The 20,626-nt window shown below is 43.7% G+C and overlaps 1 protein-coding gene across 9 annotated transcripts in view; it reads right to left on the bottom strand.

The window, feature by feature from the left end:
* Positions 1–15,700, bottom strand: part of cyst (cysts) — a 97,113-nt gene extending 81,413 nt beyond the window's left edge. For 7 of the 9 annotated variants that reach the window (XM_065230102.1, XM_065230105.1, XM_065230106.1 and 4 more), the window contains exons 1-7: positions 15,530–15,700; positions 13,955–14,056; positions 1,084–1,500; positions 917–1,023; positions 688–860; positions 500–629; positions 298–431 (exon numbers count right to left, since the gene is read on the bottom strand). In XM_065230102.1, the coding sequence (XP_065086174.1) occupies positions 298–431; positions 500–629; positions 688–860; positions 917–1,023; positions 1,084–1,500; positions 13,955–14,009 (1,016 nt within the window). In that variant the 5' untranslated portion in view covers positions 14,010–14,056; positions 15,530–15,700. The other 2 variants (XM_065230103.1, XM_065230104.1) reach the window with 2 other exon arrangements.
* Between the last annotated feature and the right edge of the window lie 4,926 nt (positions 15,701–20,626).

Below are 20,626 nucleotides of genomic sequence, written 5' to 3'. Positions count from 1 at the left end.
TTCGATTCTTATTAATAAATCATCATCTTTTTATCAATTTCAGATCATACACATGTCATTTTTCAATATTCTAAAATATAAATTAACCTCTAAAAGAAAATTTTCAACTGTGAACAACTGGTGAATCTATTCTGTACCTAAAACGATACGAAACGATTAAATTGGTGAAAAACTCTCAACTACTCTAAGGCAGCGAATAACGATGCATAGATTAATGACTTATTTGCGAATGATGCTATGGTCTTCATGGAGTATTTTATTCTTAAAAATTTAACTAGTTCCAAAATCAATACTCACGGTGTGGCGGTATCCTCTTTGGCACCCTGATTGCGAACCGGCGCGATCGATGGTGTCGAGATGCTCTTCTGCAGGGGAATCCGGCAAACTGTGGGTGCCAGGTTGCGCTTGGCTACAATCTTCTCAAAGTCCCGCTGAATTTCAAACGAACCAAGGTTGAATTAAGAATTGAAAATAAACATTCCGCCACTATTCAGCTTACCGCCAGTTCAGCTTCGTTGAGCGAGTGCGTCGATATCCCTCCGGTGCTGTTGCGACTGGTTCGGTTGTGCAACCTCTCGGCGGCTCGCAGAGATTCCTGCTCTTCGCTGTCCAGGCTCGATAGGCTGACACTGAAACAAGTAAAGTCAATCAAGCTGTTCGATTCGTGAACCGAACAGAAATGCAAACCTCTTGTGAGAAGACTTGGCACACTCGGTCAAATCCTCGATCGCCGTCCAGGACTTCCGCCGGTCGGTGTTGAGACCGTACATGGTTTGCTGATGGGGCCAGATGTTCCCCGGGTTCGAGATCGTCAGGTCCGGCAGCGAAGGACAGGACGAGAACAGCTTGTTCGACGAGAGCTGCAATTACATGGATTTTTTGAGTTTTGGAAGAGAAACGACCCTATGACAATTACCGCTGATCCGATAAATCCGGCACCACCAAAGTTGGTATTCTGGATGGTGGAGTTCTTCATCTGGACCACGCTTTCCCGAATGCATTGTAGGTGGTTCAGGGTATCCTCTGGGAAAAGAAATCGAACGAATTAAAATCTTTGGCAATCCTAGGTCAGGTTGCGCTTACCGAGAAAGTTGTACTTGGCACCCGGACTGTGCGGGGTAACGCTGATGATTGGCACCATATTGACGTGATGGTTGTTGGCAACACTGCTGTTGTTAAAATTCTGGTTGCCCTGCTGCTGCTGCTGCTGCAAATGACCGTAAGCGTTGATGCCCGTGTCGATGACGATGTCGCTCAGTTTGCTCTTGTTGTTGCACTTTTCAACGATGCTGCTGTTGTAGTTGTGAACGTTGTTGCTACTATTACTATTGTTGTAGGTGACTACGGAAGAAGGGAGCTCCTTCGGCGGTGTCGCTGTTGGTTCATTGCATCTCAGGAGACCAGTGGTCACCGGTGCGAGCAGTGGCTGCGAAGACGGCGAAGGTGGCTGGTTGGCAGAGCTTAGATAATCGATTACCACGTCCCCATCGTTTTCGTCGTCTGGCGGGAAAAGGGGAGGATCGGAATGTTAGCACATTTCGGAGGGTTCTATTTTGACCAACAGTCGTCAATAGCTACGAGGTATGAAAAATACTTTTTACGATTCGGTTTTAATGCCGTTTCGGTTCAAAGTTTATTAAGATACTCTAACATTAACCAATCAGTTTTCCAGAGAAACAATGTACACCAGGTTTTCAGGAGAATAGTGTTAAACTGTGATCAGATGAGGGTAGCCCGTTCCGCATAAAGATGTTTTGCATAATCGTTACGAAATAGTGTGTTCGATTTAATTAAGCGAAACGTCTTTATGAGAAGTCATTTTAATGAGGGAAAGATTCATGGAATTTAGGAACGAAGTTCAGGTGAAAGCGTGTAGTATAGCATAGAAAAGCAATGTAACGAGAAGCCATGCAAAAATGTCGTAGCTAGTAATATTATTATAGTTTATTTCGAATGAATTAACTCCCCCTAACTCGATAATAATGAAACTGTTTTAGTTTTAGTAAAATCTAACGTAAATTAAAAAAAAAAATGCATTTATTCAGAAGTATCGCTTGAGTAAGTGACGGCTGCTAGCTACCAGACAGGTCGTAAGCTACGAATAACAGATAACGTAACGAATAATGGTAAGTTGCGAATATACAATAAGCAATTCCGGATGATGTTCTGCTCAGTATGTAAAAACGGTCGCTTTGAGGCCACCGAGCTCCTCATATCAAATCACTCAATTTATGATTTATCATTCAACGTTGTTGTAACCATTCAAACCCGGCACCGACGATGACGATGAAGAAAAGTGAAGATGCAATTTGACTCTAAAATATTTAATATGAAGGGGCCTTGGTTGTCTGCTCAATTAGCAAAACAGGCTGTCTCGGATATCTAAGTCCATAAGTCATATAACAACCACTTAGAATCGATATGGTCATCAATGTCCATGAACATGGTAAGCAATATGTTAGAATTTTGGAAGAAGTTCCATAATTATTATTTAATGGAACTTCATAGAAGTTGTGAAAATTTCTAGAAGTAAAGATATGTGTTTGTATTTGTAATTGAGTCATTCCAGCTCAAGTGGGTACAGAATTTAAAAAAGTTGTAGTCTCTGTCACCGATTTGAGTCAAACTTGGCCAAAACGCTTATTTTCGGCATTCTGAACAAATGCCTTTTTTGATTTTGCTCTAAAAAGCCTAGATCCTTCTCGGCTACAACCCTGGATTTGAACAATTTCAGCTTTCAGGCGAGCTTACTTCACTACGAAATAAGCTATTGGTGATCTTAGAACGTCAATTTGAAGGTTTTTTTTAATGTAGATTTTTAAAGATGTGCCACATCTTGTTTTTGAATTCAAGAAAAAAAAAAAATAAATAAATAGCTTTGATTTTCTCTCAGAAAAGCTCAAAACTAGCACTCACTCATCTGGTCATATCTCTAAAACTATTTTCTCAAATTATTTGCCCTTGGAAATACATCTAGTAGCAGAGTTTTCCAAAGTGTGGCGAAAATTTGAGCCCAAAATATTAAGCAATAAAAAATCTCGCCATGGTGAAAATAGGCCATTTTTTTGCCAATTTGGATGCCTGTCGGTAATCAGTCTGTTTACTATAGTAACTACAAAAACAAAATGTGGGTAAGCCACATTAAAAAAAAAATCAAAATTGACGTGCTAAGATCACGATTTTTTTTTTAATCTCAAAGATCCAGGGTTGTAGCCGAGAGAGATCTAGACACTTCAGAGCAAAATCAAAAAAGGCGTTTGTTCAGAATGCCAAAATAACGGTTTTGGCCAAGTTTGGCTCAAATCGGTGGCATCGCCACAGGTGGTGTACCCACTTGAGCTGGAATGACCCATTTGTATTTGTTTATTAGTAATTCTACTGACAGTTAGTGTCTAAATGAATAAAACTTAAACTAATTAGTTACGGTCCACGGTACGAAAAAGGCCAAGAAGCCGATGACAAAATACGTCAGCTGACACATTGTAGTCGAACACACCAAACAAGTTGTTGAACTGCCGGCTGATTGCTCGAATTGGGTCATGTAGTGCAGAATTCCTGCTCTGTGGTTCCAAAAATAGAATGTCACGTTGACGAAGAGGTCTCTCGGGAGCGTACTGATTTAACTGTGCCAGAAATTCAGTTTAATCGATGTCACCCGTGAGCAGCTTTCCAGTGAACATAGCTTGAGAGACCGCTCAGGAAACGGCAGCACTCCTCGTACGGTGGCAGGTTCGTTGGTTCACGCCAGGTGAGAAAACGAAGAGCGTATCTTGCAAACTTTCGTTGTACGGATTCAATTCTGGCGATCCAGTTGGCTTGGAAAGGTCACCATAAAACAGAACTTGATTCCAATGGAGACCGGACGAGTGAGCAGCAAAGTGACCTGAGGCATAGCGGATCACGGAACTCGTCGGCAATTTTGTAAATAAAGCCCGATTGACGATTCGCTCGGGCAACAATGTCGTTGTAGTGGATTCTGAATGTCACCGAGGTCCTTTATGTTCTCTACACGAGCAAGACTAGGTCCGGAGACGACATAGTCAAAGATTATTGGTTCGTTTTTACGATGATAGGAACTTATGTAATATTTTTCAATGCTTACACTCATCACATTTTTTGAGCACCGGTCAGCAAAAGTACATAACTGCGTAGAAGAACTGCCAACCTGATGGTGGCAGGAAGGAGACGTCGTTTAAGAAAATTGAAAGCAGTAGCGGACCCAGGTCACTGCCTTGCGGGACGCACAAGTTGTTTGAAAAAACGATTCTCACAAGTTCAGGGAACTTCATAGAGGCTCAGGGAAGTCTGGATGAGCTTAATGGTTTGGAAAGTTGTTAATGGAACTTCGTATGAGTTCATGGAACTAAGTTTATGTTCAAGAAACATTATGGAAGTACAGGATCCTCCGTAGAAGTTTTAAAAAATATCGTAGAACTTTAGTGAACTTCGGAACTTAGATATATACGGATTTTAAATAAGATATCAAGAAAGTCAGGATTTAGGATTTCAAAGGTCCCCTACCCGATTGTGTTGTTAGTTTGCGTGGGCGTATTCGTTTTGCGCGAAGAGGTTTTAACAAGATTTGTGTACAAAATTTGATAGGCCCGTTTGAAATGTTATGCGAGTATTATTCATGTGTTCATTTTTAGTAAACAGGGCCCCGCTGATGTATCAATTTTTATTTAGTAGATGAACAAAAGTTCACCCGTGCACTCGTCTATGAAGCGTTCTCAAACAGTTCACTCATCGAAATGTTCATTAGATGGTAAATGAGTTCTCTGTACCATTTCGGGCGCCAAAGCGTAATTCGATAGCCATACGAAGAGCCTAAGCAAACCACGCGTAAAAGCAATGACATCGACTTGAACAAATCCTCCTTCAGGAGTTGTTGACCCGTCCCATCCTTTCATGCACTTCGGGTGGGAAGCGAATTGGCATATGCGTTAACTTAATAGATGGAGAATGCTTTCCTTCGTATTTTTGTTAAACTAGTATGCGTGAAGGCGATTTTTAGAACTTCGTTGATTCCACGTAATTTCTGACGACAAAGATTGCAATTCTTGCGCCTAATCTGAGGATCTTCAGACTTGACTCTTTCACTTCGTTCTGGTCTGTGGAAGAGGCGAGAGCGGTCCAAGTTTAGTTATCGCGCCGTGGTGTGAAATTAAAGGTGATAAAAGTAAACGTGAAAATTTCTTTAACTTTGCTTATTTAGATTTTATTTATAAATTCCCTCGATTAGTTCGTTAGTTTTCGAAATTAAAGCAGAAAGTGCTTATTGCGTGTTTTGAAATCGAGGTAATTTCTTGTGCATAAGTGTGTTTAGTGTGCAGATGATGAATGCCACGCGACGGCATTTCTCTTTGGCAGATTTATTGCACGTTGCGAAGCTCGTCACACCACCCACATCGGTCAGCGATCGTTTTCGACCCCATTTTCCAGCTTCGAAGGACACCCGGTGGTACCCGAGGCCGGAAGAGGGCAGCAAAAGGTTTTCCAACGCCCTAGGCACAGCAAGCAGCAACCCACTGCTTTCGAACCGGGGACCTTCGTCTTCAGCGGCAACCACTTTCCGCAGTTTCCCGTCGACGGTGATGACCATTAACCAAACTTGAGGCCGTACCTCGTCTAGGTAGAAGTCCACAACTCAGCGTGTGAGGCGTCATTGGAAAACGACATCGGCTATGTGCATTCCGCAGTAGCATCGTTTCGGAGTCCGTAGGAGTAACCGCGTGTGATACACGTGGGACCTACCGCCATCATCGAACAACCGCCAATTCCTCCACGCAAGTAGCGAGTCAAAACGTGAGTAACATACATGTTCACTAAATTCTCATGCGCATGGTTAGTTAAAGCCCCTAACATACCGACATGAATGACTAAAGCAAAAATAATAAAATTTCCAGTCAAACCTCACTACTGACGTCTGGCTCCGTGTTCGCGGAAAATATTTAGCTAAACCATGACTTGGTTCGTGTCTGATCTATTCTGGACAAATTATTTTTATCTAGATCAAAAATTTATGATTTTCGGGCATAAGTCAGAATTAAGTGTCATGTCGGTTTGTCGGTGGTATAACCGCTAGCGTGGCCGCTGTTCGTTCAGCCGTTACCTTTATTCAATTCGCGCAAGCGCCGGTAACGCCAAACAGCTTTTCGTAGCACACCCACAAAATGAACACTATTCGGCACACAGCACACTAAATGAATACCGCCAGAAGAAGAGAGAAGAAAAAGATAGCTAGCTAGAGGGAATGAATTCGAGATAAGCCTAGAATAATAAATTGTCGATAAAGTAGGAGTACGGAAATAAACCATAATGAACATGGAGTAGGGAAAACGCTTCTATAGTTGCGTTACGTTAGAAGCGTTAGGTTCCTATAGTTGTGCATGGATACTCAATACACAACTATAGGAACCTAACGCTTCTAACGTACCGCAACTATAGGAGCGTTTGCCCTAGTTGAATCTGAATAGTGTTACCGGCGGGTCACATAGTATTGTTTAAAATATTGATGTGGGGAGTAGGGCCAATAAATTGTAGTGAAATAACGGCCGATTCAAAGTGGGGGGCAATCGGTTTCGTAATGTGTGGATCTTGTGTAAGGGTTGTATTAGAAGCTAGGAGATAGGAGTGAAGGCTGCCTACGATCGGGGGCGGATGGAGAGAAACGCAACACCACGGTCGATGTGAAGAGGTAAGAGAGAGCCCGACGGTCAGTGGATTTAGGCAGTAAGTCGTGAGCCCTCGTAGAAGCGACAAGGAAAGTTTGTTGCGTGTGGAGTGAAATTTTAGTCACCCTCGCCATCGGTCCAAGCCACGCTGTGTGAGAACGCTTTGTTTTCTGGAGCGCTAGGAGACCTGACCATCACCCGTTCACCGGTCAAGTGATCCGGTTAACACGGGGTCCTGAGTATCGGACGGCTTGTTATTCAGTCCGACGACTTTCGCCGCAATACTGCCACTCCAGGTTAAATCAATACCCGGCTTCACGGTCAACCCACCATTAGTCGCCCCTGGCTTATTCTATCGACGGCCGAATCAACCTGGCACCGGTCAAGTTACCCGGCTATTCACGAATCTGCCCGGTCAGTCCGCCAGCTGGCCAGCCGATCATCAGTCGGACATCAATCGCCACCGTTTTGGGGCACCGGCGAGCCTTCGTAGAAGGCTCGCCACATTGTTCGCCGTCGGCCCCTGCCATTGCAGGTTGACTACCCGTCAAAGCCCAGATCACCCCGACCATTCAAGTCCTCCCGTTGCCCACCCGGCAGCCAATCAGCACCCGATATACCTCCCGGCAAACTCACACGGGCGTCTACCAGCGCCGTATCCCGGCCAGGGTCGCCCGGACCACCTGCTAACATCACCGCTTCCCGGCCAGTTTCGACCGAACCCCCAGCCGTTCACCGTTCGATACTGCCCCGCCCCACTGTCATCGCCGGCCAATAAAATACAAGGTAATAAAAAAAACATAATTTCAGGTCACCTCACATCCGAAAAGTCTCCCACGCCAATACGCCCTGAGACCCGGAACCTACAAGGGACTTGAGTGCCCACCCCAGGAGCTGCCGTTGGTTAAGACCAGCAGCTTGGGGTTTAGGGGGTTCCCTTCAGGAACTCAGCGGTTCCGGGGCATATAAAGTAGTCTTATATTTAATAGGATACATTTTCAATAAACCAACACACTTCAAATAAAAAGTATTTGTACATTCCTTTCCGAAGGGATCTAGAAAGGCGAATGTAAGGCTTTTTCGAGGGGGGTGACTCTATCTACGATGTAGGAAAATTTTGTTTTGCTGTGGTTAGCTGCGCGCACGCTGAGTAGATAGAAATCAGATTGATGACAATTCTGAAGATTTCCTGCAAAAAAGAATGATGCGCGATGCAAGTAGATGCGAAAAATGATAGAAGATTGTTCGCAGATTCATTCACTAGTACGAGATTTTTCGAATATCTAGAAGTGAGATTTAGATGTGTCGCCCCCCTCGGGCTTTTTCACGTTTCCGGTCACTTTCTTTTGAGATTTTTGCAGAGTTTTACTGGGGAAGTTGGCCCCGAAACCAGCCAGGATATCTCTCTATTCGAACGGGATCCGTTCGAAGTGTTGTGTCAAGTCTGCCCGTTGTGATCAAATTCGCGAGAGCAACTGATCGTTGGCAGAAATCGTTTTCGTGAATGCTTCATTCGTTTTATTGATTTTCACGACAATAGGTCGAGCGCATTCCCGTCCTTACCGTAAAGGGTTATACGGTCAAAATTTGTTCAATATCAACTTGACGTATTTCTTTCAATTTTGCATTTAAAAAACCTGAACACCCCTCATTTTGAAGGTGTGTGTGTGTGTAGAATGTTGCTCCTATTTTGATTTTGGAATTCACTCTTCAGTTGTCAAAATGCCGTCCAAGCAAGAAGAGCAGCGTATCAAAATTTTGCTCGCGCATCGCGAAAATCCGAGCTACTCGCACGCAAAGTTGGCAAAATCGCTAAAAGTTGCCAAATCAACCGTTACAAATGTAATTAAAGTGTTTGGGGAACGTTTGTCGACAGCCAGGAAGTCTGGATCGGGGGGAAATCGAAAACCGGAAGCCGTTGAGACGACAAAGAGAGTTGCCGGTAGTTTCAAGCGAAACCCTAACCTCTCTCTCCGAGATGCCGCAAATAAGCTGGGTGTATCGTCTACAACCGTGCATCGAGCCAAAAAACGAGCCGGACTATCGACTTACAAGAAGGTAGTGACTCCAAATCGCGATGATAAACAAAATACGACGGCCAAAGCGCGATCCCGGAGGCTGTACACGACGATGCTGACGAAGTTTGACTGCGTGGTAATGGACGACGAAACCTACGTCAAAGCCGACTACAAGCAGCTTCCGGGACAGGAGTTTTATACGGCAAAAGGAAGGGGAAAGGTAGCAGATGTTTTCAAGCACATGAAACTGTCAAAGTTCGCAAAGAAATATCTGGTTTGGCAAGCCATCTGTACCTGTGGCTTGAAAAGCAGCATTTTCATAGCTTCCGGGACTGTCAACCAAGAAATTTACGTGAAAGAGTGTTTGAATAAACGTCTGCTGCCTTTCCTGAAGAAACACGGTTGTTCCGTACTGTTTTGGCCGGATTTGGCATCTTGCCATTACGGTAAAAAGGCCATGGAGTGGTACGCCGCCAACAACGTGCAGGTGGTTCCCAAGGACAAGAACCCTCCCAACACGCAAGAGCTCCGCCCAATTGAGAAATACTGGGCTATTGTCAAGCGGAACCTAAAGAAGACCAAAAAAACTGCTAAGGGCGAGCAGCAGTTCAAGGCAAACTGCCTTTCTGCGGCGAAGAAGGTGGACAAGGTGGCTGTACAAAATCTGATGGCAGGGGTCAAGCGTAAGGCCCAGCAATTCGGATTTGGAAAAGCGGAAGCCTAACTGAATATTTTTCCTGAATTTTATACTAATTGAACTTGAAAAAGAAATTTAATTTGATTTTTTAAATAAACGATTTCACCGATTTACACGCGTTTTCCCTTGACCAAATTTTGACCGTATCACCCTTTAATCGATCGACAGCGACAGCCAACATGCTTCCCGCCCATTCACTTGGGCAACCTTCCCTGAAAGGTCTCATGCAGTCGGGCAACCCTACACACTTAGAAATAACTAATTTAACACGTGACGGAATCCATATTTGACATAATAGATGAGACGTAATCACGCATGTCATGTAATATTAAGTGCTCCGAGACTGAATAGTTCGTTGCTCGACGAAAAGTACGTTTGATTAAGCTATATTTTGCGCCTGTTATGACTCAAATTTATGTCAAGATTGACGCTCGTATATGTCACTCTCAGAGCACCTACATTTACAAGAATTTTTCTAAGTGTGTGGTCTCGGTAGATGGTCTCCCTCGGGAGTGGCGCTTAAGCCATTTTTACTAAAAAAAAAAACGGGAAACTCGTAAGGCTGTCGGGTTACAAGAAAGCCCTCTGAAGATTTTCCAAGACTTCAGAATGACCAATTCTGAAGATCTAGAACTGTTCATCAATTCAAATCATGCCGGGTTGGAGGCAAAGGCCATCTTGCAACTATGTGGAGCAGGTTTGGTCAGTCATCAATCTGGGTGATCGCACACTATTGCTATGCGCTCTTGTACATTCCACCTGATCGAATCCGATACAATGAACTTATCGAAACTCATTGTCGGTCAGTTTTCACAGTTATCGAAAGTGCCACTCAAGTTGATGAGATATTCATTTTGGTTGACTTCAATCGACATTTCGACAGCTGCAGCGCAGCAACGCTTTCTCAAATTAACCATGCAGTCTACAAAAATAATCATAGTTTGGACCTCTGCTTCGTGAGCACTCAGGACAGGGATCCATTAATTTCCTCGGCTCCTTGTGCACAAACTAAGCTAGTTCCACATCACCCTCCTCTAATTGTCACTCACTTGAGGACAAACTCGTGCGTGATTTCGACGGTTATCTTGATGCGGTTTCTTATGACTTCCGTTAAGCTGACCACCATCATAGATGTATTGTCTAGCATGATATGGGAGAACATCCTTGATCCTGATGATGTTGGGGCTGCAGTGCAAACCTTTTCACGTGTCTTGGCATATGTCTTTACCCTCCCTGGCAGACGAGAAAGCTACCAACCGGTGGAAACTAATGACTTTAAATTGGCTCACTACTTGACTAGCCTATTGGTCCCAAGCAAACGATTAACGTACCCCATTTTAGTCGAAATTCTAGTACTACACTATGTTTGTTTTGATTCGCTATGAAAGTTTGACAGATAAAATGAGGGGTTAGTGGATTTTCCTATGTTTCGAGGGGTGAATCGATTAGCTTGGGACCGAAGATAGTACCAGAGCTGAGCCAAAAAGTTGAGCACGTTTCTTCGGGACCTTCTGGTCGTAGAGTTAACTCTATGGAGCTACGTAGATTGAAGTCAATCAAGAGAAAAGCATTGAGAAGATTTACGACGTTATCGCTTGCGAAATTCATATACACCCTTGCTGCCAGGAACGTTCCAGTAAATGATCAAACACTGGTTGCAATTAATGTTAATGCTGAGATGATTTCCAGGACCGTGACTCTGCTCAAGTCATCCTTCAATCCTGGACCTGATTGAGTTCCATCTGTATTTTTGAAGAGATATATTGCTAGCTTGTTAGTTCTGCTTCATCGTCTGTTCCGCATGTCTCTATCCAGTGGCATATTTCCATCCTGCTGGAAATTTGCGCACATGTTTTCTGTCCACAAAAAAGGAAGAAAACGAGCTGTGTGGATAACTATCAAGGAATTACATCGTTAAAAGCCGTTTCGAAGCTATTCGAGCTAGTGATTATGGAACCGTTGCTGTCCATTGAGTGCTGATCAACATGGGTTTACTGTCGGCCGCTCTTCAACCACTAATCTGCTGTGTCTCACATCGTTTATAACCGAAAGCATGTCGGATCGGTCTCAAACGGCACTATTCAGACCTATCCGCAGCATTTGAACCTTGCTATTGCAATTTCTAAGCTCGACAGGCTTGGTGTATGCGGTAATCTTCAGAGTTGGTTTCGATCGTATCTTATCGGTCACCAACTAAAGGTTGCCATAAGAGATTGCAGATCACCTAGCTTCGCCACATCATGTATACCTCAGAGAAGTTAACTAGGACCGTTGATTTTTCTACTGTACTTCAACGACGGGCATCTGATCATCGAAACTCCGTGGTTATCACGTTCAGATGACCTCAAACCTTCCTACGAATCCAAGCGATCGCAGACTGTTACTTCCTTTAACGTCAGCTGAATGCATTCGCTAGTTGGTGCAGTTTAAACATAATGGTAGTGAATGCGTGAATCAGGTGAAAGACTTGGGTGTGATCTTCGCAGCTATCATTCAAGCATATACCGTATGCGTGATAATGTTTGCACCATCGTACAAATAAGATTCCCGTTTCACCTGTGCATACAATGCCTTGGTTTTCTTTGCATGCACGTAACATTTAGCTCATACTGTAGTAGGCTGTGTATAAAAGAAAAATTATTTACTTAGTTTGACAGTTGCACCATGACGAAGTGGCAGCGTATTCGTGATTTGTCCCACGCGCAAATGTCGCAAAAAGATCGCCGTGGGAGTGTCCCGGTGGACCATCAAAAGCGGTTTAGACCGAGAAAAGAAAGGACAACTATCCGTGAAGGTGGCCACAGGTCGTTCGAGGTCAGCTCGGGTTCCGAGGGTTATCGATGCTATCAAAAGGAAGATTCGGGTGAATCCAGTGCGTTCAATAAGCAAAATGGCAAATGAACACAGGATCAGTGACTTTACGGCACGGAAGATCGTAAAGGAAGATTGCGGGGCGAAGTCAAGGGCACGGAAAAAAAAACTCATATGATTACCAACCCCATCCGGGAGCTACGAGTCGAACGATGCAAGAAAATCTTGAATTTGAAAAAAATCTTGAAAAATCCGGTAATCCTGTTCACCGATGAGAGCATGTTTACCGTTCTCTTCCGGTAAAATACGTGGCCGACGAGCACAAGAACGTGTATCTGACCAAGCATCCTGCTAGCGTTATGGTGTTTGGATTGGTGGCTTCCGATGGCAAAAAATGGACCCGGTGTACATTCCAGAAGGCGACAAGGTCAACACGGAGGTCTACATCGGGATTTTAAGTAAGTATGTTCTTCCGTGGATCAAAGAACAGTACGGTCCGAAGCCAAATGTGGGGCTCCGTGCCACACCTCGAACCGCACTAAGAAGAGGTTGCAGGAACATCTTCCGTTCTGGGCGAAGGATATGTGGCCGCCATCCAGCCCCGATCTTAATCCGCTGGATTACTCAATATGGCGCGTCATGAAGGCTAAGACCTGTTCTAAACGCCACCCGAGTACAGCAAGCCTCAGACAAACATTGACCCGTACCTGGAGAGAAATGGATCCAGACTACATTATTAGAACCTGCCGTGCATTCCGGAAGCGCGTGGAGGCCATAATTGCAGCAAGTGGAAACTCGATCGATGATTAACAAAGTTGAAGACTCTGAGAAACCTCCCCACTTTGAATAATAAAAAAAAAAAAACTCGAAAACGAAATTTTTGAGAATTTTTTTTAAATTTTGACATTTTACAATGGTGCAAACATTATCACGCATACGGTATTGCTTGTTCGATATCGTTGCTTGAGTATTGTTCCACGGTTCGGAACCCAAACTATAACAACGGTGTCTAGAGAATCGAATCTGTTCCGATTGCCTTGAAATGATCCGTTTCGAATACCCAGTTACGAAAGCCGTTGTCAACTTATCGACCTAGAACTTCTCCGAACTAGAAGGGACACAAGCAGAGCCCTGAACGTTGCTCTGTTGTTGTAGTCAAAACATTAATCTTTTATATGCTTTTAGTTTTACTAAAGTTCATTCAGCACGAACAAATTTACATCTGATTTTAAATTAGCCATCTTGAAAAGAATCAAGCAAAGTTATTGATGTATTTCTTATTTAAGGTCAACTCCTTACCATGGTGATTGTTGGACACAAAATGGTAATTCCACATTAAGCAAATTCCTACACCAGGTTTGATAATGACATTATCGCCGATAACGTCAACGGTTAACGTTTTCGATGGCAATCCGCATTGCATCCATTAAAGTTTTGATTACCTCTGATTAGTTTATAGCGAAGCAGACTGTTAGTAACCAACTAATTTATATGTCAACCGAAATCTTAAACTTAACATAACATGCTAAATATCCTAACAATCTAACATATAACTTGAGCCCTGAAGAAGCTACAGAAGAATCGAATCCATAACGATTAAAGTGTTGTTGATTATCTGAGCAAAAGAAGTCTACGCATTAGCTGAATAGATTTAAACCTCCCGTACGGAAGAACCCTTCTATGAAAAAAACACCTTCTAATTAGAATTTACTCTACGCAACAAGAACGGAAGAAGCAAAATAAATCATTATTACCTGATGACAACAGTATCAACTGTTCCGAAGCGAGGTGATCTTTACTATCCATCATGAACAAAATTAACTGTTTTTACTCTTATCTCTGTTACTGATTCTCGTCTGGGTGCACAAGCGATATAAAGGAGGAATACGAAAAAAAAAATCAAGATAAAAGAAAATAAGCAACAACAACAACAAAAACACAATAAGTTAAGTGTGAATTATAAAACTTCTAGCGGCTTTGATACGGTCGGTGGAATGGAATTTTCGCCTGCTGGCTCAGGTTGAAGTGTAGCGAGCATTATTTTACACACCAAACAACTCCACAGACACTTGATACCGCCTCTCCTCTACGATGGGATGGATGGAATTTTGCTCGTTTTTGTTTTGTGCTATTATGATTTCTACTGTATACACGGTTAAGACTAGGGGGTCTACTACTTAAAATGGCCAGGAAAGCCAGCTCATTTAGATTTTCGATGCGTTTCAAGAGCACACCATTGTGCGAAAGGGTGAGCACCATGGAAAAAAAAAAGATACACTCCAAAAAAAGAACCAGTCACTCGAAAGCACTTTGGCAGTCAACACAACCATTACCAAAAATCAAACCGTTCAGCTTTTGTGGTGCACATTTTATGAGGTTCAGGCTTCTTCGAACCAGATCCGGATCGCGTTGCACTCTTAATTTTGGACACTCTTCAATTATTGCACACTGGAAGGATCAATCGATGATGATTTCACAAACACTCATACATTAGCACGCGTATTTACACTGACACTGGTTGTTGTTTTTTTTTTTTTATTTAGGAGAATTTAACAAATGCAAGAACACAAAATAAGTGGCGAGCGAAAGGATTTCCCAATCGAGGAAAATTGTTGAATGTTGAAAATCACACCGAAAAAAAAACTACTATGCAACATAATATACGTTCACACACAAACAAACAACATCAAGTAGGCTATGCAGGAAAAGAAAAACAATCGAGCTCGTTTCTTTAATATTTTTTCCGTCCAATCAGAGAGACACACCGATATAAGAGCAAAAAAAGAGAGAGAGAGAGAGTGGGAATACACTGCGTTTGCATCGCGCAAGGCACACTCGGTTTCTTCTGGCAATCAGTCAGTTTGATGCTAAAGGGGGTTTTCAGTAATGAGTCTGCTACACACAATTTGTGCATAATTTGAGGTGCACAATGTCGAAATAATGCAAAGCTAGTCATTCACACACAGACTTAGGCGGTTCAGGTACTTTCTTCGATTTTGGGCTCCCATCGTCATCATCGCCGTGTAAAGTGGCGACGAGGAGGAGACCCAGAGCGAGAAACACTTGTGCATAAAGTACGCAGAGAGCGAGAGAGAGAGAGAGAGCGAGCGAGTGCAAAAGGAATAATGGTTGTTGCGTGTATAAACGAGAGCTACAAGCACATCAAGTACGAAGGAAGGAAGGAAGGAAGGAAGGAACAACGAAAGGGGGTGACACGAGAGCATCGCGCGAGAGAGTGTGAGGTGGGGGAGGAAAAAAGTTTGAACCTGTAGCTCTTTTCCTACATCGACATTTTGGACTGAATGCACATTTTCACACACGATTCGTACCACAATTACGGGCCGCACTTTGAGCACTGGACAACCTGCGTGTTACATGGTCTCTTCCGGCACTTCTGGACCGCTTTTAGTCACTTTTCCGTGCAGAAATACTAGAAATTTTCCAATTCTCAATCCCCTCCGACACGAAAAACCACTGTGGCTGGGTCTAGCACTTTGCGATATTTTAATGGGGAGACGACGAAAAAACTTCACTACACTGAAAAAGAGCTGCCATCGGGCAACACTAGCCTCTGCTTAATGGTTTGCGATGCGCTGCGATGGTAGGTGTGTCAATTGAAGGTAGGTTTTGCGATGGATGACAGCTGTCAACACGGAACAGCGCCGCGCAACGGAATGTGGATGACTCGATGGGAACTCATTTCGGTTCTAGCACCACTCTGGAACATAAGTATCTTAATTTATAGTTTATTTTTGGCACGAATAACATTATGCAGAATATACAATAGGGCATATAGCTATGCAACCCATCTTTGTTCCTAAAGTACCGTTAATGAGTAAAGATACCGAGAAATACTCAGAGTGAGAGATGGGCGGAGAAAACAAAACACAATTTGGCAGCAGGGATTTGAACTTAAATTATCTTGCACACTTTGCTAGAAGCTAGCATTTCACATGACTTTTATTTTTGATTCGAGTTACGGGCAAAATAATAATTGATTGCATCGAAATATTTCACACATTTTTTGGTGCCATTAATTAACCAACTAAGATCAATTAAGGTTCAATTAACTTGATACCGTTTCAAACAATTCAAATGCAGTTTTTTTTCGACGCATCATTTCAGATTGCAAAGATCTTGCGTCATTTTGTGTGAAATAGCATAGAGAATAGAATGACGTGAGCTTTTTGCAATCTGAACCTTAATCAATAGAGTTAAAATATTGCTTTTGATTCCAAAAACTAGTTGAATTTGAGACGCACACGAAACGTAAAGGTGATTAAATTACTGTTCGATTGCAAACCTCTCAAATTTAATCTAGTAAGAATAAGAAATTATCGGAAAAATTCTAATGGGAATGTTCGATTGGCTCAAATTTTGACAGTTCTTTGGCTCAAAACGTTCTCTCCGCCCATCTCTTCCTCTGTGTATTTCTAGTAATGAGGAACTTTTTCGATAGCACTTGGCCTATTGGACAGCTTTGCATATGACAGTTACTTCCTAAATGCTAAACCACATCAAATCTACGTTTTCCACACGGTTGGAAAAAAAAATCCCAAAATGTTCACTTTTAACTACTTTTGCCTAGTTTGTCTTCTTTTCTCCTTCTAATCTTGTCAAAAACGGAGGAGCAAAACCACCAAACAGCGGTAGTAAAGTGTGGGAACCCTACGTTGAGTATAATCTTTACCTACTTTTGAGTACAGCTTACTTTTGGGTAGAAAGCGTGTGGGAAATTCCATAAGAATTGCACACAAGTAAATGAGAACTACTTTGACCTCAATTACCTACTTTTGGGTGCCTGCACTATAGTGCCGAGATGAGTGAAAAGAACTTACTTTTAGGTGCTTTTTTCTTACCGTGCAGTAAACCATGGTCGTACTATAGGGTGTCCCAGAAAGTATAAGCATACTGTCAACTCGCCGCCATTTCTACCTCGATGAAGATTATCAGTTTAATGAAGTTTAAAATCTTCAAACTGCGAGGCATTTCCCTGGAAAAGCGCAAACAGATCGTGCACAAATGGTGCACGATTCCCAATCTATTAGTAAGGAAGTTGGCGAAAATGGAGGAGGTAAGTATCGAAGCAGTCCAAACCGCCATCTGAAAGTTCGGTGAAGAATTTACATTCGAGGACACATCGGAATCTGGTAGTAAACCGGGACCGGTGGACCGAAAAGTGGACTAGAAGATCACCAAGCTTTCGTCAATAAGAAAAATTCCCTTCGTTCGAGATTTGGAAAAAAACTGAGAACATCGAAGAGTGACGTCCAACGTACCAAGGCAAGAAGCGGATTGAAATCGTTCAAGAAGCAGAAGAAGCCGAAACGGAGTCATAAACATGCTGTATCCGTCAAACCGAGGGCTTTGAAGGTATAGTCTGCTGTGTGAAAAATTGGCGAGTGTTATATATATAGTTACAGTGGATACTCCACCGACACAGAGACAACCTGCCAATACAACCGCAGCACCCCTGACACCCAGCAACAGATACATCTACAGGCACGACGATACCAACAGCACGCGGCCGGATGCAACGCAAGCATCTTGAAGTAATGATTTTTATACCTGTGATCTTGACATTTTTACCTAGGGGATGAGTACTTAAGGGGGTTAGGTTTTTGATAAGTCTTTAGTGGGAATGACACTGCACATTGTAGTCGAAATAAGTATCTGTCATGGATACCAAAATTATTTAAGTGGAATTAAATGGAAGATAACCCTTTTTCTCTGTTTTATTTAAGCATTCTACCGTTCTCCGCTGCGTCCCACTCCTGCTGCCACTTAGCACTCGCTGTCCTCCGCCAAGGTGATGACGATGGGTATTATACCGGCGATAACGCATACTGCTTCCGTCGAAATTTTTCTGTACGCACTCACGACTCGCATGGTCATGAGGCGGAACGTACTGTTCAATTTTCTTTCGTTCTTCTTCGTTTTCAGCGGTATATCCCAGGCTGGACCCCCGTACCTCACTATCGACGACGATACACTAGCCAGAAGACGCCTCTTGCTGCTGCTTGGTACAGAGTTGTTCGGCATGATTCTAGCTATCGCATTGATGGCCTTCGCCGCCTTCTCACATGCGTAGTTGACGTGGCTATTGAAGTTTAGCCGGTCATCGAGCATCACTCCAAGATACTTCAGCACGCGCTTTGATGCTATGGCGTTCTCCCCGACGGTAATTTCTGCCCGCTGAACAGCTTTACAGTTACTGACCAATAGTACTTCCGTTTTGTGGTGGGCTATCTGCAGCTTCGCTCCTTGCATCCAGTTGGAAACCGTGTCGATCGCCTCGGTTGCCAGCATTTCCACCTCTTCCAACGTCTCGCCTACTACCGCCAAGACGACGTCGTCCGCAAATCCTACGATCTCGACTCCTTTGGGTAGCTTCAGCGTTAGCACGCCATTGTACATCGGGTTCCAGAGCATTGGGCCAAGGATGGACGACGGAACACCCGCCGTGATCCGGATTGATTTCTCTCCCATGTCCGTCTCGTAGACTAGAACCCGGTTCTGGAAGTAACTCCTTATAATGCTACACAGGTAATCAGGAACCCTCATTCCATGCAATGCTTCGGCGATGGCCTCCCAGCTGGCGCTGTTGAATGCGTTCTTCACGTCGATCGTTATCACGGCGCAATATCGATCTCCTCTCCGCTTCTGTTTGGACGCTTTCTCGGCACTCTTGACCACTGTCCGAATTGCGTCCACCGCCGACAATCCGTGCTCACTCTCCGTGCAATTCGTTAGCCTGTTGAGGATGATCTTCTCCAATAGCTTTCCGACTGTATCCAGCAAGCATATACCTATACGATGCTGGATCCCCCGGCGGTTTTCCGGGCTTCGGCAGCAGCACTAGCTTCTGTATCTTCCATCGGTCCGGGAAGTGACCTTCATCCAGACACTTCTGCAGCACTACTATGAACATGTCCGGGAACGCCTGGATCGCCGCCTTCAACGCCACTTTGGGGATTCCATCCGGACCGGGAGTCAGCCTACCTTCGGTGTTGTCTGCCTCTGCCTTGCCGTACGGTGTAGGTGGCCAGGTCATTTGGTCGTGCTTCGGGAAAAGTCCCTCCACGATGACTTTCAGCTTGTCTGGGCACTTTTCAACGGGCGTCGTTGGACCTCTAATCTTTGCCATCGCGACTCGGTATGCGTCACCCCAGGGGTTGCCATCAGCGTCTCGGCACAGCTCCTTGAAGCAGTTTGATTTGCTCAGCTTTATCTCCCGTTTTAGAGCGGCCCTGGCTGCTCGAAACACCACCCTTCGCTCTGCTCTGTCTGCATCAGTTCTTGCTCTCTGAACACGCCTTCTGTGGAGGGCGCTAAGTGCCTCGTTCCACCAGTAAGCTGGGCGCCGTCTGTTCCTTGGCTCCTATTTCCTCGGCATGGTTGTGTCGCATGCCCTCGCTAACGATTCGGTCTACTCGTTCGCGCTTTGGTCTGGGACGCTGCTGTCTACTCGGAGAGCCTCTACAAAGAAATCCTTGTCGAATGCCTTCGCTGGCTTACTTTCGTTTTCCACATTGCCGTAGGTATTAGGGTGGGACAAAATTCAAATTCCAGTTCCAGTATGATTTCCGGGCGCCTTCTGGGTCCTAGAAAAACAGTGAAAAAATTCAGGTCGGTCGGTGAAACTTTATTTTAGCGCCAGCGGTTTCAATTTTACATAGGATTTTCTATGGGAAAACTTACTTTTTCAAATAAAAATCTGGTGAGGTCACCCATTGTCATCTAAAAATAAATCAACCCAACTATTTCCTAGGAAATTTTACAAGAAAACTTTCCTTCGAGACCTATGTGTTCATATAAATGTATTTTCCCTTAAGGTGTTCATTATGCCCCTAATTCCCCTACACTAATTTTGTACAAAAGAAAGGTATTATGCCATTTCAAGCTTTTGCGAAATTGGAACTGTCAATTTAAACCAGTGCTGTCATCTGGTCACTCAATGCGTGCAATGTGCTGATTTTCTGAAATAAACAAAGTGAGAATCAAGCAAACACAAAGTTTGCTTGTATTTCATCCTGCGCAAGTGTAAAGCAGCGGAGAAGAGAAGACAGACACACATCCAGAAATAACGAAAGCTCAGTGTGTAGCCATCGCTCCGACGGGTCCGACGTAAAGAGCCGCCACTCGGTATAGAGTTGCCAGGGTTGCAAATAGGAAACCCAGCAAAAAGACAAAATTATTCTTCGTTATGCCCTTTTTCACATCCTATGCATGTAGTCGTGGTAAGCAAAGTCTGCAAAGAACTCAAAGAAGACATTAGCGCTTGTTGTATTAAGCAAACCTCACACGCATCAATATATTGACGCGAAGGGGAATTATTAACAATAATATTGATGATGTGTGTTACATCGACAAATCCATCGCAGTAGAAGGCTGGAACGAAATCGCTCAATGCTACGTAGAGATCT

The sequence above is a fragment of the Ochlerotatus camptorhynchus genome, unplaced genomic scaffold, assembly GCF_037179485.1.
Source record: "Ochlerotatus camptorhynchus isolate MF236.1 unplaced genomic scaffold, CSIRO-AGI_Acam_v1.1 ptg000328l, whole genome shotgun sequence".
Lineage (NCBI taxonomy): Eukaryota > Metazoa > Arthropoda > Insecta > Diptera > Culicidae > Ochlerotatus > Ochlerotatus camptorhynchus.
The sequence above is the reverse complement of the archived record's forward strand: the minus strand, read 5'-3'. Positions and strand labels throughout refer to the sequence as shown.